Here is an 18053-nt window from a genome sequence, read left to right on the forward strand (position 1 = left end):
TGGTGACTGTGTTGTAAGCTCTTTATTTTTTTCCCTGTGCAGTGTGAAGTGACATTTAAAAAGAGCAGATGCTACTTACTACAATGTTACTGTCTTGTTTCTTAGCTTTAATTGCAGTGTATTTAGATACAGGAATACTGTGCAGGTACTTCACACTGAGAAAGCTAAAAGCTCACATTTTAAGAACGCGTTAAATGCAGCTCGTGTGAAAATGTGACACATTTGACATGCACCGCCTTGCTTGAAATCCCCTTTATGAAGCAGCATTTTATTGAAATAAGCCTGGTTTAAATGGTAATGGTTAAAGGACAAGTTCACAGTTTTTCAAATGTCACATTTTTTTCTTGCTGTAATCATTGCTCTTGTTCATACTGACCATTAGAAGATCCCTTAATAATGCAAAGTCCACAGCCCTCCATCTGTGCAAAAATGTATTAAAAAGTTTATTTGAAGCTAATATGAGGTTTCAGCCATCCAAATTATATTAAATTAAATCAAATCAATTCAATATCTTCAAAGTCACAGTCTTTTTAGTGCCAAAGTCCCTCTTTTTGATGATCCTCCCACTGCTGAACAGGAAAACACTCTCCGTTGAGGCACAAAGAGGGAATTTTGTACTAAAAAGAGCTGGAAAATATCCACTTTGACATACTCAGACAGCTAAAGCGTCATGTTATCTTTCGATAAACTTTTAAATACATTTCCCCCCCATCACTCACATCATTAAGTACATTTATAGGGGATCTTCTAATGGTCAGTATGAACAGGAGGAATAATTACAGCGAACAAAACCTGTTTCAATGTTCATTGGGGACTGACTGTTTTAATACAGACTTGAAAAATTGTGAACCCATCCTTTTAATGGTAAAAGGTAAGGTGAAATAATGAAGACACTTAATAAAAGTGACAATCCATATAAAACTACAGACAGAAAAACATCTATTTTATTGAAATCCAATGCAAATTGCAAAACGGACCTTTGTGGTACATCAGGCATCACATCGAGTGTCACATCTCTCTTAATACTTGAAGGACTTGACACAAGGCTTTTGAGAAGCAAGACGTATTTTGATGGCACTGCATTAGGAGGCCCCTGCTCCTAAAACATTAATATAATGCAGGCTTATCCGTGATCAATTTTCCCTCTTCATATCATTCTAAACTTCACCCTCGACACTGTAATATACAGGATCTGAACTACTGCGGTTTCTGTACTCATTCATCTGACGGGATTGTAGGTACAAGGCTGCTCTGCATGTTGTGAAATTCATTTTTTTAAGGCAAATGACACCAAACCAAACTCAGACCTTATTCTGGTTGTGAGCTACAACATCACATTACCAACTCGTACTGTAACAAGGAATATCAGTGCTGTAAAATCCCCAACGTAAACCATCAATCATTCTTTCTGTAATGTCTAAACATCCATTTTCTTTCCCATTTATATCACCATATATTACTCATTTGCAAACCATCCTCTGCTCCTAACTCTAGATACTTCTTTTTGCTCATAGGAACTGCCTGAATATAATAAAAATGTCAACCTAGCTTCAAAATAGACCACATATCTGATCTGATCACAAAAGAAGCATCTAGGGCGAAGGACACTATAGCTCTTGGTTTTTAGAGGACTCTTTCTTTCAGAGAGCAGTGTCTTCAGAGCCAAAAAGCTTGGTGGCAATGGCCTGGCAGTCAGCTACAGATGCCTTCCCATCAAAGTCTGCCGGCAGGATGTCCGCATCGAACTCCTTGATGTAGTTGTCCAGCTCGTCACCGTGAACGAAGACCTAAGGAAAGTTATGAGCAGCATTCAGAGGAAATTTACTAATGTAACTTTGAAAAAAACTGTCAGAAAAACAAAGGCGGATGGTGATTTTCTATATGTTTCTTATTTTGAACAAATTTCATGTGCGTCCTCCGTCCATACCCTCTCCAGTAGCTTGCTCTTCATGAAGGGCTTGACCACATTGTATGTAGTGGTGAAGTACCAGGGCTGGTGAGTAACGTGGACCGCCTTGAAACGTGCAGGGAAGGAGTCCTGCAGAAAAACACACAAAACAGTAAAAATATTTTTAAAACCTTTTAAGAGCTCTTAAGTTCTACATCAAGAAATTCTAAGTTATTGATTTGAGTCTTGCCCTCTGACCTGCAGCATGTCCACCATCTTCTTGAGCTCAGCCGGCTTAATGCCTGAGGCGTGCTGCATGGTGAAGCCCTTGAAGTTCTCAATGAGGACAAAGCCATTAATCTGGGTCTCTTCATTCTCAAGCAACTTCTCCAGGATCACACAGTACGCTCTTAAGATCTGTAACACACACACACACACACACACACACACAAAGACATTATTTTTAAGAAGTAGTTGTAAAAAAAAGTAGCTCCGTGTTTCTTCAAACTTGCAGTGCGTTCATGTCAGACATGCAGAAATGCTCTATCGAGGTTGCTACCTCGTCAAAGGTGATCTCCTCCAGGTCCCAGTTCTCGATGTTGAAGAGCAGAACCACGCGGCCATACTTGTCCCTGCTGGGCAGAACCACGGGATAGCCCGCCTCAATGGTGCTGCGGACCGCCTCAGGGGTCAGGTTCTCAAACAGCTCAGGATACTCCTTCCTGAAGCGCACATAACCTACACACACACACACACAGTCGTGTTTCCATCACTTCAGAGGACCTTACAATGACTTACATTCATTTCCTGGATACTTACTCTAACTTTAACAACTACTTGCCTAACGCTAACCTCAATATAACCCTAAACTAACCTTAACTTTAAACCAAGTCTTCACCCTAAAATTAATGATTTACGTTTAGGGGACTTACTTTTTTGTCCCCATAAGGGAGACAAGTCCCCACAACATGAGAAATACCTTGTACACACACACACCCAAGCACAAGCATGCACACACACACACACACACACACACACACACACACACACACATTGCTGTATTCTCTTATCAGTCACTAATGGTTCACAAACCCTCCATGTACAGTGTGAGTGTTCAGTGCCAAACACAATGAAACCACTGTCTCAGTGCATCTACAGTGCTGCTCTACGCCTCTTCATACCGAGGCACCAATTAACCCAGTGTGTGTGTGTGTGTGTGTGTGTGTGTGTGTGTGTGTGTGTGTGTGTGTGTGTGTGTCTGTATGTGTTCAGTATTTTACTCACAACTCACAAGCAGCAATTAACCCCACAGAATGAGTTCACATTCACATCACATTCCCCTCTCTCACTAACAAGTACTCCTTCTGCATTCATAACTGTGCGTGTTTTCTTGTGTCTTTTGTCTTTGTGAGGACCAAATATTCTCACAGTCTCTTTCAAGATGAGGAAAAAAAAAATCCAAACTGAGATCCTTTTTGTTGGTCCTGACCAAGTAAATTCTCTAACAGCGATTTTGAGTAATTTCTGGGCTTGATGTTTGGTTTGGGGGTGGAGGTTACAGAAGGAGATATTGATGAGTTTCTGTCCAGTATTAAGATTTAAACTATTAGATCAAAGTTTAGGGTTGAATGTAGAGTTGAAATCAGTATAAACTTTGTGGTCATCGTAGTTTGCTCTTTATTTTTGGTCTTCAAGATGACTGAAAAAGATAAAATTAAATAAAAAGAACAGAAATCCTAAGCACACAAACAAGCAATAAGTGAGTCGGTGTCTCCTCATCAGAGTGTCAAACCGCTCTGCTTTTTAATCTCATCTTCTCTCCCAGACCAACACAATCAGCACCGGCGCTGTGAAGTTCCCAGCAGAACACTGCGAGTTCATAAGTAAACTTGCTGTCCCATGTGGAAACAAAGGAGGGCTTTGTCAGGGGAAACTCTGAAGCATCTCAAAGCCCCCAATTAATGAACACATGCCTCCCTGTCTCAGTGATGGGCAGGATTCATGCAAACGAGGAGCACAAAAGAGGTCTCGCCTTCAATTACTGAAGGAAAATGTCTGCAGAGTCTGAATCCAAAACATATGGAAGCAAAAATAATACAAGCAAAAATTTTTATTCATTTTTGATATGTTTGTCTCTACAGCAGAACTGTCATAGACATCACTGATAGATGATCTCTTCTTATAGCTACTCACCCTTCATGAGCTCGTGGGCTCTGACAACATCAAACTTGCGGGCTCTGAGGAAACGCAGCATTAGAGAGTCTGGTTTGTCCCCGAAGCGCTCCAGCACGAGTTTGGCGAGGTCGTCTCCCTCAGCTGCCCTCTCCTTCATCATGGCCCGCAGGTCCTTCAGCGACGACGCTCGCCTCTCATCCGTCTCGTTCAGCTCATCCTTCGCCTGCAGGGTGAAGAAAAACACAAAAGGCACATGTTCTTTTCCAAAATGTCACGGGAACGGGACTGATGTCGGTGCCTGCAGGGACATAAACGGGGATTAATGTGTATACAGCCATCCTGAGTTATTGATTTTTACCTTCTGCACAGTGTGGCCTGGCAGTTTGTGGCAAGGCCCAAACACCGGCCCATGATCCTTCACTGTCAAATGCTCCAGCTTGGACCTCATGGCCTGCTCCTCATCTGATACCATACGGAAAGATCCAGTCTGTATAAAGATGAAGGTGTAAAGGTTTACAAAAAGATTTGGTTGAACTTTGTTTTTGTCTTGTCTCTGACATCACCGTTTTCACCCTCATCGGCTGCACTGTGCCACTATTTACTGCTTGAATACTTCAACAGCAGCTCATTGAGTATTTATAACAAATTCTCACACAGACAAACATGCACCTGAGCCGGAGCAGACCCAAAACGATGCACACCAGTGAACGGCTGGTTAATCTGCTTCACATGATTATAGGGCCTCTAAAGCCACTTCTTAAAAACAGCTTAAGGGTCCATCCCAGTGCCTGCATCTACTGGCACAACAACAGCATTAAGCAGCATCATGCACTGACAGTCAAACCTCCAAGAGCTGATGCTCTTAACCCAGGCCAAAGGCACTTAACCAATGAACCGGGGCCAGACACTGACAAGCAGTGGGGTAAACAGAGACAAAGTGACAAAGTCTCTCTTGAATAGTTGCAAAGTAATTAAACTTACAGCAGCCATGGTTGCAGCGTCTCACAGCAGCTTCACTAACACTGTGGAGAAAGAAGAGTTGGCAAAAGCAGAATGTGAACACATCAAACCGTTGTTTTAAGAGAGTCGAGCATGCACACTTTCTTTCAGAGTGGTCCAGACACCGAGGTCATAAATCACTCCTGTTATTTGCATATTACCTAATCTACATAATAAAAAAAACCTTTTGGCTATGTGATGTTCAAATGTTGAAAATGGAGAGTGGTTTCTTTACTGAAGACTCACACTGAAGGATCCAAACTAACTGCTATCTAAAAACATGGAGAGTTTAAAATGTTGCTGAACAGGCAGTCTCATTCCCAGTATATATGGCGACATATCTGGCCAAATATTGTTAATTTAGCATAAAACCAAATATTCATGTTAATTTATGTTGCTTTAAAGTAATTTAGTCAAGAATTATGACACAGATGCCCTGTAGCTTCTCTCCTCTGGCAATAAACCTCTCATACACCTGTTTTTTTTATGATTCTCAGTTGAAAGGACACAATAGATATAAAACAAATAGAAATCACACAAGAAAAATCTGAAATACCTTTATGGTTATTCTTGGCAGGAAAAATATATCTGAGGTGATATTTCACCACTTAGAGTGTAAGATTAACCAAATTACATGTGAAAACTACCCTACGTTTTACTATTCAGCGTAAGTTAAGTCAAATACACAACATCAAACAGTGCAATGAACAAAACATGTGATGCATGGCCACTGAATTTACTTTAAGACGCATTCCTTCATTGGTTATCTGTCCTCCAAGTGTTGCTTATCACACCTGTTTTGTTTTATTGATGACTTTTAATCATCATATTAAACAATTCCAATATCTTAATTTCCTGATCTGTTCATCTTGATACTGTCCACTACTAGAGGTTCAATTTAACCAAAGAGCAGAGCAGCCTTACCTTAAGCAGACGGGATGAGAGAGCTACAGAGAGTGGCAAAGACAACAGGAGGAGAGAGGACCAGGAGGGGAGGAGTTACTGAAAACGTCACTTAAAGTAGGATTAAAATGACACAGTGGATTACAATGAGTGGCTAATCTACATAATGCAAACTGTGAAGTGAAGGAGGAGCTGGGATGGAAGATGAGAGGTGTACTGGTCTGAACTAGTCACTCTGGTGGTATGGTAGCCCTGAGGGGCAAAACACAACAGCATTGGATGAAAGAAAACACATCAACATTTTGCAAAACACATTTAAAAATTGAGCAAACACAACAACCAAAGTGACAACAAAAAAATTTGAGACAACTAATTAATTAAACAGAAAACATAATGACATTGTAGAAAACACCAAATCTCAAATACCAGAACAGAAAACATTTTTGAAAACCCAACATTAAAAAATCCCCACAAATTTATAAAATATTTCCCAAAATCACATAAACACATCATAGAACAAAACAACCAAACTGAAAAAACATTGGAGAAAACAAATTCACAGAACAAAACAAAACAAGAAAACACAATAATTTAGAGAATGGAAACTATTTTGTTTTTGTATTTTATCTGTCAGGGCCACCGTACTTCAAACTCATAGTGAACAAGAACTCCACTGCTAAAAAGTGTTTACATTATTAAAGTGCAACAACAAAACAGAGAACTAAACAGTCAATTACACAAACACAGAGACAAAACTACACCAAATATCAGTATTTTAATTTTATTTTCATCATACATCATATTATTTGAAAGCTACACAACCACATCTCCAAAATAACCCAAAAAGTTTTTATGTGATTTTTTAAAATGTTTTTCATTCATTCCTGTTTCACTTTTGAAACAACACATCATATCATGTGACTTTGGAGAATTTTGCAGATCATTTTCTCATTTCTGTCTCTCATAGTTTGAGTCCTGGCTGTCACCCATTCAGACTGAATGTTAAGGCGGCACTTACGACATGAAAGGTGGGATTTGAGCTCAATAGTCCCGTGCCTGTGGAGGTGTCATATGAAAGAGGCGACCACCTGTGTAGAAACCCTCACATTACACATTCCTCTCTGTGCATTCTTTGAAATCCTTATGGATTATTTATCCATGATTACACAACATCAGACAACTTTGTGCTAAATCAAATGACCCTCTCTTGTGCTATTTATGAACTAATTGAAAATCAAATCATGTTTACTCTCTTTTTTCTTTAGTTTGATGATAGTTTATGTACAGTACCGGTCAAAAGTTTGGACACACTTTCTCATTCAAGTGAATAGGAAAGTGTGTCCAAACTTTTGACTGGTTCTGTATTTATTTACATCTTCATTTCATATTTGTTGCTTGCAGTGATGAGAAATCTTGATCTCATTTTTGTTTCTTTTGTTTTTTGTTTGCAGTGGATGGTAATCGCTGGTCGCTTCACCGCTTTGGTTCATGCTGAAATTTCTCAGCAAATATCGGATGAATTGCCGTGAAATTCGATACAAACTTTCCTGATCTCCAGACAATAAATCTGAATGACTTTGGTGACTTTACCTCTTGAACCACTAGTCAAAGTTTTCATTTATCCAGTGAAATATCTCAACATCTACTTGATATACTGACACAGTTTTATACAGACGAATTGAGTTTCGGTGATCCTCTGACTTTTCCTTAATACCACAAAGTTGACATTTGTGGCTTTGAGTGAAATATCTCAACAACTACTGGATGGCTTGCAGTGAAATTCACATTCATGTCTCCATCAGGATGAACTGTAATAACTCCCTGACCTCCCCTGACCTTTCCTGTAACACCATCATCAGGTCAAATTTCTATTTGTTCAGCTGTATTTTGTGTTTAGTGCTGCTGCAAAAATGTTACAGTAGCATGCTGACGTGCTATACTGCCAAACATCAGCATGCTAGCTTTGTCATTGTGAGCATGTTAACATGTTGATTTTAGCGTTTAGCTCAATGCAACCGCTGTGCTGAAGTAAAGCTGCACTTAGTTTTGTTCAGTCACATCTTCTGTATTGTACTGCTCACCTTTAATATGTCTTTTCACTTTGCCTTTACCTACCTATATTTTACTTTGGATTAGTTTAGGTTTAATACAAAAGACCTGAACTGAATTGTGCATTCATGAAATAGTTTTTTATTGTTGTTTATGTAATTTATGTAAGTTTTAAATGATCAACCTCGGTTTGCACATGTTTCTCTTCCCTCTTGACATTTGTGAACCCTAACAATAAAGACCTCGTGTACGCTTACAGGACATAATCTGCATCATGTCTGAGAGAAAAAGAGGAGAATACAGTTGAGTGCCATAACTGAGCTGATAGAGGAGGTTAATGAGCTGTGGGTGAACAGAGGAAGCGTCCATCTCACACTGGAGCTCGATGCTCCGCTCCGTCTCCCTCCTCCGCACACTGAGGCCTCTGTCATCAAGAACTGGCAAACTTTACTGTACTCGGCTATTGTTCTTCCATGAGGACCTCTCATTAGTGGATGCTCATGAATAACCTCCCATTCGCTCGCAGAGACAAACAGGGGTTAACAATGCCTCCATGTATCACATCAGGCATGGCTATACGAGTGTTTTTGTCTCTGGTATTCAGTTCAGTTCTTTGATGTTATGTCACTCTGTGAGCCAACAAAAAGGCCTGCATGAATACATAATACACAGAGAATAGTTTGCTCCACATTATGAATCAGACTGTTCTGATGTTTGCTTGAATGAAGTGGTGGAAAGTAACTGAGTATATTTACTTAAGTACTGCATTTAATAATAATAATAACTTTATTTATATAGCACTTTTTAAAACACAGTTACAAAGTGCTTCACATATATGATAAAATACGCACATACAAATAAAAGTATATATACATACACACACATACATATATACACACATACACACATACATACATATATACACACATACAGTACATACATACATACATACACATATGTCTGATACTAGATATAAGCACATGATAATCAAAACTAAAGGAGAACAGAGAGTATTTATAAGAAGGTGAACCTACAGAAATGAGTTTTCAGCAGCTGCTTAAAACAAAACCACAGATTCAGCAGATCTGATGAAATGAGGAAGGCTGTTCCAAAGTTTAGGAACAACAACCGTAAGAACACGGTCACCTCTGGATGTAAAATAGGAAAGGGGAACAGATAAAAGGCCTCGATCAGATGATCGGAGCAGCCAACAGCTAGACTAGAGGCTCAGTAACTCAACTCGATATGCAGGGACAAGGCCATACAAGGCCTTGTATGTAATAAGTAAGATTTTAAAGTCAATTCTGTGTTTTACTGGAAGCCAATGAAGGGAGGCCAGTTTAAGCACAATTTTGAAGTATTTGTACTTTACTTGAGTATTTCCATTTTATACTACTTATAATTCTACTCCTCTACATTTATCCTACAACTATAGTTACTGGTTACTTTCAAGATTTTACATTAAAAACATGTATAATATGTTTTTTAACCAGTTGTTTCCTACCATTTTGGCTTGTGACCCCTTACAAAAAAATTAGTGTCTAGTTTCAGAAGTCTATAAGTTGTCTGCAGTTCTCTCTAAAAACTCTCAAATATAAAAAAAAGCAAAGATTCAGCCCAAAGTCCCAAAAATGAATCCAGATTTATGTAGCTTTGTAACTTTTTCTTCTTTCTTACCCGATGAATCATCTCATGACCCCTAAGATTTATCTTGTGACCGTTTGGACGTGCCCGACCCCTATGCTGGACACCACTGGACTGAACTATTGAAAAGTACAACAGTAAAATGGTACTTACACATTGATGCATTAGTCTTAACCAGTGATAAATATGATGATATGCCAGTTAAGGACCATTTTCCTGTGGAATTCTGCAGAGAATTTTTACTTTTGATATTTAAGTATATTTAGCTGATAATACTTTGATTTTGAATGCAGGTCTTTCGTTTTTTAGATTATTTATTTGTAATTTTACTCAAGTAAAGGATCTGAAGGGAAAATACACTTTCATAATTATAAATAGTCTAAAATCCTTAAGATGATATACGTTTTAGGGTTAGAACAGAACCCATTTTTTCCCCATTAAAGAGTTTTTTTCTTATTCAAATTGAGAGGCTACGCATTGAGGATGCTGCAAGCTGCAAATTTGTGACTTGTGATATTGATATAAATAAAAAATGACTTCACTTGAAAATATCTACAAATCTTAAACACTGTTCCTTACAAAGTCTGACGAAGATTTAAAATCACAAGAATACCTTACCATGCAAATTAAGTGAGGTGTCCAAAAAGCTATTTAAAAAAATAAAATACAAAATAGTCTTATTATTAATCTTAAACATGTGTCAAGCGAAGTCCTAAAATCTATATTCCAGTCTTCTTTAACTGACTCCAAACAGTACCACAGGATGTCACAATTATCTGCATTATCTGACTAATTTTATAATCCTGCTTCTATGAAATTTTGTCCTTAATTGAGCAGAAGATCAGAATAAAATCAGGCTATAAATCAAAGGATCAACACTCCCACCTAGTGGCGCCAGTTATCTGCTGCCACATCGACCGAACGGCCTCAAATCCTCAACAACACATCAGTGAAGACACCTATAAGGAATCATTCAGTGCCCGTTTCTACTGTATTTAAATGGCTTTCTTTAGATTAGAATTAGAGTTGAAGAAGAGAGATTGAAATATGTTAAATAGTTCATAATGATGCCGTTTGCTTTACTATCAACAGGCTCATTGGATGCAACACACAGGCATCATCAATATGTTTTAACAAAGGAGGACGACAGCACATTTTATCCCCAGTGATTACACACCAACCTCATAAACAACAACAAATAATCTAATACGGTGCACTAATAATTAATGTATTTATATTGTTCTGTTTCTGACTTTCTAATCTTGATGTATAATCAATGTACAATTATTATTATTATGGCTTAAAATCAGGGGCAGGTGATCACAAAAAAATTGGTTCTGATTGATACTAAGTAATACCAGAATATCAGAATCACTCAATTACTGTTACTTTTTTATTAATCAATTTTTTTAAATCATTATTATTATCACGTACTATCATGCAGGGGATAGTGGTGTGTAACGGTTTATGAGGTGAATTCCTGATTAAAAGGCTACTAAAAGTAAAACAAAAGGCAATTAAACAATAAATATGTTTAATTACCTAATTAACTTTGCAAACATTAGGCATTTCTTACTATTTACTGTTCACTTAATCAGATTAACGTTAAAACATACGTTTTTCATGGTCACTATCAAAAAAATGTTTGTGTGAATGTGAGATGAATACATTCTTTTACATTGATCATATTGACGCTATTATTAATACTCTTAACATGTCTTAGTATCTGTAGTATTGATACTTTATGTTACGATTCACCCGCCACTACTTAATATATACTTGACAAAACTTTAGTGCACTTGTCTGTGCTATGAGACACTATTAAGTTGTAATAAAATGTAGTTAAATACAACTTTTTCATGTCTTAGAAACAAATGATATTGTGAAAAATAGAAAATTAACAACACTGAAGTGAAAGCAGTCATTTTTTTTGGGTGGAAACAGTTTCATTTTGGTCAGATGATCTTTAATGACAAAAAAGGTTCATAATGTGCACAACTGCTTGAAAACCACATTTGAACTGGCATTGACACTTTTTTTCTTTTTGCTGACATCTGCTTGTCTTTATCATGACAACCAACACCCACAGCCCAACTTCCTGCTACTCAGGAAACATTCTGATCATCACAAGACTAAAAGACCAAAACAGGAATTGTGACTAAACAGGGACAGTTTAACTCTATAATTACATACACAGACTTTAACATTGGTTGACTTTGACTGCACATATAAGCTCAACGCACAAATGTTCTGGATATTTCTGAGACATGTTTGAAAAAGTACTGTTTTTCCTACTTAAACAGACCAAATGATCTTTAAAGCCTGTTTATGGACTCACTCTATTAAAGCCGCTTCACATGTGTGAACCATGAATACAGCTTTGTCCCTCAGCTTATACTGTAGTTTTAGGTGCATTGAACTGTTCTGTACCGCAAGTAGTAAAATACCGTAATGTGTCAGTTTGCAGATTTAGTGTCTCTTCTTTAAACTGCACTTCTTTATCTTTATATGAAGCAGATAGTTCGTCTGAGATGGTGTGCTGATATTTAACGCTTCTGTATTTGTCCACACTTAAAATAGAGAAAAAGAATCAACATGGAAATCATGTTTTAATAAGACATAAAGTGGCAGAGTGGACTAAACTAGACCAAAGGTTAATGTACCGTAAATAACAGCAATCAGCTTGTTAAAATAGTGGGTTGTTAACAGCCTGTTACGTTTTAGCCTCGCTCAAGTGTGGAGATACAGTAATCACTGATTCTTTATTGGAAAAGTGCAAACAGTATAAAAAAAAAAGAAATCTTCTTTTTTCTTGACAGCTATTCTTTTTTTCCCCCTTTTTTTGGCATAAAACTTCTTAAGGCATCAGGGAGTCAGTTTACATTTATACTCGTTTACTGAACAAACATAATAAATGGTGCATTTGTAATGAGCGGCAAATTTTTGAAACTACATCTAAAATGCACTGCACTAAAATCCCAGAATTTATGAAAGAGGTCTGTATCGGTAGAAATGCTATTAACAATAATATATGAAGACCATCCATCCAGCTGAGTGTGTACTAAAGAACACACAGTACCGAATGAAATACTTCCACAAAAGTGAAGGCACAAGCAGTGCTTTTTGGGAACAACAAACTGTCAAACTTCCCCTTTGAATTTGTCAGAAATCAAATGTAAACATGAAATATCTGGAGGTGCTGATAAACGGACATGATTGAATTAATTACACGGTATCATATATACACAGTTAAGGCCCTTTGTTTCCAGTGGTTTCCTAAACCGTGTCAAAGGTCAGACACAGAGATTGTGTTTGCAGGTCCAAAGCATGTTTCAAAACAAGGCCGATGATAAATGAAGGGATATCTCCCCTATTCCTCTCTCAGTCATTCACAACTTATCATTAAGTGGTTCCTCTTCACATAAAATCCTCTTTAAAAGAAATTATATTGAGAAATGGGTTTCCTCAATTATGATTTCTAAAAATAAGTATATTAAAAGAAATAAAAACCAGCTGCTGTCATCATGCTCCCTTTGACATTACAATCTCCAGAGCTGGATGTAACAGTGTGGCAATAAACTGTCTCCTTTTACAATGAGAACAGTTTGTCTTTATGTACAAAAGTCACCCACAAACATGTGGAAGTTGCAGTAGATGGCACAAAGTGCTCAGGTCACATGCTGACAGATAGACCAGCTCATATGAGGGCTGGTCTTAGTGTCAGCCCAGAAATGTGAGGCCTGCCATGATGCTGAAGCCCAGCAGGATGAAGAGCACCTTGGGAAGCTGCTTTCCGGGGGAGTTGAGCTCATGTGGGAGGATCTCCAGGAAGGTGATGTAAACAAACGTGCCTGCAGCGAGCCCCTCTAGGACGGCCTGGATTAGGGCTCCAGCTGCTAGCTGGGCCTCCATCACACCGATGCCAATGCCGATACCTAAAGGTGACATCATGGCGAACACGCCGATGTAAGCAGCCACCCACATAGGACGAACTGCACTCTGGACAAGCTTCACAGACAGGCTGAACACGATGATGCTCTTGTGGACGAGTATAGCAATGCAGATCTCTAAAACCTGAAGAAAACAAGAAAACAGGTTTTTATGGTTATTTATATTGAATATAACAGCTTTCCTTAATAATTTATCAAGAAAGTCTGCACAGATGATTCAGCTTTCTCTCTCTTGCATTCCTTGTTCAACATCATACCAACCCGTCCATAACCACTGATAATAGACTGTCCATCAATAATATAATCTTTGTGTAGATACTCCGTTAGTCATTTAGTTGTAACAAAGTACATTTACTCAAGTACTATAATTAAGTAAAGTTTTGAGGTACTTGCACTTTACTTAATATTTCCATTTTATGCTACTTTACACTTCCACTCCACTACATTTACTTTTCAGATCTAGATTTTCTTATTAAAACAGATTATGTTACAATTTCATTTGGCAGACGATTATGTATTTTATATTTGTAATTAATTTAGACCCCTTTGTTGAGATCTGTTTTCACTTTGACATTAAAGGGTCTAAATCTTTGATTCCATGTGGTCAAACAACAAAACATGGCACTGTATATCTGTATATATAATAAAAATAAAACTGAGCAGGGCCATTTTGCATGATGAGTAATTTTACTTTTGATACTTTCAGTAAATTTTTCAACTTATACTTTTACTTAAGATTTTCAATGCAAGACTTTTACTTGTAAAGGAGATTTTTTATATTGTGATATTGCTACTTTTACTCAAGTAAAAAGTCTCAGTACTTCTCCCACCACTGTCTGATTCTGATAACAGGGTTGAGCGAAATAAGTTATACACCATGAAATAATATCTCAGTACCTTGATTTGTCAGGGAAAAGGTAGACATCCATTTCTGTCTTATGTTATTTCTAAATAGTTTCTCAAGACATTTTCATGATAAATCCTGATGATGATCTTATTCATATTTCCCATTTTAAGCCGGTTACTGATTAATTAAGATAATCAAAATAACTTCCTCATTTTTGGCAGTTAACGTTAACTCACAAGCTGATGCTTGATTTAACACCAACCATAAAATCTTGTTCGTTGTACCTCATCTGATTTGATTTGTGCTCTGTTGCATCTATAACCACACCTAATAATCATATACACATCACTGAAGCAAAGTAAGAACTTCAACCAGTGCAGGTCAGCAAAAACAAGACTCTCAGCTGATATTAAGATAATGTTTAAACTATACCATGGGATTTACATCAATGAATGAAGCTTTTATATATGTTTTCTAAACATATTTTTCTACATAGTGAAGGAATTGTCCATGATAAAAAACAGCTGTACACACAAAACAAACTATATAACATGAAGATGAAAAGACCCGAGGCAACACTGATAGTATGTTGAAACTGCTTACAGAGGGTCTTGTGACTTTACAACACAGATTTGATTCTCATGACAGTGAGATTCCTTTACTGCCAAAGCGCCTGAAGCCACAAAGTGAAACCCTCTGAACATGATTCCAACTTTGTTTGTGCATCACTTTTCTATTCCCAAAGGGCAGGACATGTTCCTCATGCATGAAGAACCAGAGAGGTGGAGTTAGATAAAAGTGTGGGAAAACAAAAAAAGAAAAAGATAAGAGGAGAAATCGATAAGCACCACATATTCTCTGGAACCTTGAGCAGATTTAACATCAGGTCGAGTACTTTCTCTCTTCTTACCTTTGAGTCAGTGCTCTGTAGGCCTATGGCAAGACCCTCAAAGACAGAGTGGAGCGAGAGAGAGAGGAAGAGCATGAAGGAACGAAAGGGGGAGTGGGCCTGAAAGTCAACATGGACATGGTGGCCGCTGCTCTCCAGATCAGAGTTTGTGGCTGACCCATGCCCATGGCTGTGCCCGTTTCTGTTGTCGTGTATCAGGGGTGCCCTCTCCTCCTGAGCTCCTCCCATCTCCCGACAATTCAGGATAATCTTCTCCAAGATGAGGACCATGAAGAAGCCGGAAGCCATGATGAACTCTGGAAGGGGGAAGCTGATCTGTGTGACACCGACATAGAGAGATTAACCAGATTGCAGGTTCAGTCTGGTGAAGTCAAGAGAGATTTTAACCACATTTCAACACAGTATCTCTATAAAAGCTCTCAGTCATCCAGAATTGGACTGATCAGATTAGTAATCCTAGATATAGTAAGAGCAAATAAAACCCAAATATTCAGTTTAGTATAATTTAAGAGAAACAAAAGCAGCAAATCCTCACATTAGAGAAGCATGAACTATCAAATGTTTGGCATGTTTGCTTGGAAAAATGACTTTCACGATTAATTGAATATAAAAATAGTTGCCAATTAATTTTCTGTCGACTGACTAATCAATTAAATCACTGCAGCTCTAATGTATGTAGTATTTTTGAGGTCCTTTTCAGACCCCAAGCTTGTCCGGATCAGTCCTGATCTGGACTTACCTCCATCTTCCGAGCATCCAGCTCGGCGTTCATGTCCGACAGATAATCTGGAATGATGTCGAGCAGACATGCTGCCAAGAACACCCCTCCGGCGAAACAGCTGATCAGACTCAAGACTGTGCGGTGGGTTTCTGAAAACGTAAAGAATAAACATGTCTTTTGTTGTAAGATGAACTAACACACTGATAACTGTATTGCAGACAAAAGGCTATTAAATGCAAACAAGGCATGTTTTCCCATTTCAGGCTCAACTACAGTATGTCTGACTCTGACTTTGTGAATTTCTTCTAAAAAAGTATGATAGTGAATCCTAATTCTCTATTTAAATTCATTAATGGGTTCATTTTACATTTTCTAACTTGGTAAATAAATCATTAGTTGGCCAAAAGGTGAAGTGAAGTGATGTCAGATTAATTGAGGGGAGATCATGTGACACATCAGCATTTTAAGCACTGAGGTGGAAATGACTCAGCAGACTACTAAAGTTGACTGCACTGAAACACTATGGAGAGAAAAGATACTTTCACTTCCATTTCAGGATAGAAAAGGTTCATCACCCTGACCGTGTTGGTTTGCCTGTGCTATACATGAAATAAAATGTGACCATGTTGTAAGAAGGCTTCAGGCTTCGGCTTCATCCTTATCAGGTGACTCCAGCCCAGAGTTGAGAGGCGGATTTATTAATGGCAGTAATGACCTATACATTCCTTTAGGGTAAATCATATGACAGTTACAATGTAATGGTACAAGAATTAGTGAACCCTGTCAGACCAATACGTAGGCCTATGGCTTATGTGTAGATGTTTTATGAAAATACAACAGTAAATCATTTTTAAGTGGTAATCTGTTATGATCAATGGCTCTAGCTTATCCGCCTTATTATTTATCACTTTATTAGCACTTTGTAATCTCACCAAATGTCAACACATTGTTGATGGTTTCTAAATCACAGCTGATAAGATCAATAGCAGTTAAGTCCCACAACTCCTGTCTACAGCTAAAATGATTCACTTAAGACAGACGACTACTGCCTTTAAGTTACAACCTACAGCCCTTGATCCGCTCGTGATTGATGGGGCCGTAAGACCAAACTACATTTAAAGTTTTGGCAATTTAGCGTTTGCCTGCTTATCTGCAAACAGTAAACCACTGTAGAACAAAAATGAAAACTGCAAATTAAGCGTTGACTCTCCTACTTTAATTCGGTATCGATGTAATAAACCAACAAGTGACCCAATCAATATAAAGTCTTTACTCTTGTTCGACATATTCCGAATTGTTTTCTGAGATTTGAGGTTATGTTCACGTCCCACATCTTCTTTAAAAGATACAATAAGACATTGATACAGCCTGCTATAAATGAACACCACTGCTTAACGTTTATTTTAGGCTAACATTTACCCACCTGTCCCGTTTGTTTGGCTGAACCATTTGACTCGAGCAGGGATAAATCCAAAAAGAAGAGTTAAGAACAATAAACCGAACAGAGCGCCTATTTTCACCTGGAGCAGGTAATCCATTTTGAGCTGTGAAGTGTCAGTTTAAAAGAAAACCAAACTGTACTATCATCAGATTAGCTTTGAAGCAAGCCGAAGCTCGCTCGACGATAAGTTTCAGTCATGAACTGCGACTAGCAGCAGCGACCATAATGTTGTTATTTAGGTTGTAGTCCCGAGGTACAGGCTACGGCGGCTGAGAAGGGTCCAACATAGCTTTTCGAAAATCGCAAAACATGAGGAAGGGCGCCCCCGTGCAGTCATACCTATCCACTACAATACTTAAAAAGTAGCCTGTGCTGCAGAAACTTGGTGGTCAGCATTTATTATTTCATTATTTCCTTTTTTCATACCCTTGATAATAATCACTGCAATAGCTCCGTCCTCAGGAACAGTTTGTCTGGACTGCTGTGCCGCCAGATTTTACTATATAATATAATAAAACTAGTTTTA

The 18053-nt window shown here is 38.0% G+C and overlaps 2 protein-coding genes across 3 annotated transcripts; both read right to left on the reverse strand.

Moving 5' to 3' along the window:
* Positions 1-954: 954 nt before the first annotated feature.
* Positions 955-6179, reverse strand: LOC121899260 (retinaldehyde-binding protein 1-like). 2 transcript variants are annotated; one of them, XM_042414979.1, is made up of 9 exons: positions 6129-6179; positions 5987-6009; positions 5045-5085; positions 4422-4550; positions 4082-4286; positions 2448-2626; positions 2147-2305; positions 1928-2038; positions 955-1787 (listed from the first exon to the last, which is right to left on the reverse strand). In XM_042414979.1, the coding sequence occupies exons 3-9, from the start codon at positions 5051-5053 to the stop codon at positions 1641-1643; spliced, it is 939 nt and encodes a 312-aa protein (XP_042270913.1). In that variant the 5' UTR covers positions 5054-5085; positions 5987-6009; positions 6129-6179; the 3' UTR covers positions 955-1640. The 2 variants fall into 2 exon arrangements, with proteins under 2 accessions (XP_042270913.1, XP_042270904.1); XM_042414970.1 differs by having other exon boundaries at positions 5987-6145.
* A 5423-nt stretch (positions 6180-11602) lies between these two features.
* slc39a1 (solute carrier family 39 member 1) lies at positions 11603-17802 on the reverse strand. The gene is made up of 4 exons (XM_042421820.1): positions 17510-17802; positions 16105-16235; positions 15366-15680; positions 11603-13732 (listed from the first exon to the last, which is right to left on the reverse strand). The coding sequence occupies exons 1-4, from the start codon at positions 17622-17624 to the stop codon at positions 13379-13381; spliced, it is 915 nt and encodes a 304-aa protein (XP_042277754.1). The 5' UTR covers positions 17625-17802; the 3' UTR covers positions 11603-13378.
* Between the last annotated feature and the right edge of the window lie 251 nt (positions 17803-18053).

Source organism: Thunnus maccoyii, chromosome 1, assembly GCF_910596095.1.
Source record: "Thunnus maccoyii chromosome 1, fThuMac1.1, whole genome shotgun sequence".
Taxonomy (NCBI): Eukaryota; Metazoa; Chordata; class Actinopteri; order Scombriformes; family Scombridae; genus Thunnus; species Thunnus maccoyii.

Excerpts from the sequence above, each read along its gene's own strand:
- slc39a1 (XM_042421820.1), bottom strand. The coding sequence starts at position 17,624 with ATGGATTACCTGCTCCAGGTGAAAATAGGCGCTCTGTTCGGTTTATTG. Across the intron at positions 15,681-16,104 it reads TGGATGCTCGGAAGATGGAG|ATCAGCTTCCCCCTTCCAGA; the intron begins GTAAGTCCAGAT and ends GGTGTCACACAG. Across the intron at positions 13,733-15,365 it reads TACAGAGCACTGACTCAAAG|GTTTTAGAGATCTGCATTGC; the intron begins GTAAGAAGAGAG and ends TGTTTTCTTCAG.
- LOC121899260 (XM_042414979.1), bottom strand. Across the intron at positions 4,287-4,421 it reads CAGGCCACACTGTGCAGAAG|GCGAAGGATGAGCTGAACGA; the intron begins GTAAAAATCAAT and ends TTCACCCTGCAG. Across the intron at positions 2,627-4,081 it reads AGCCCACGAGCTCATGAAGG|GTTATGTGCGCTTCAGGAAG; the intron begins GTGAGTAGCTAT and ends GTGTGTGTGTAG.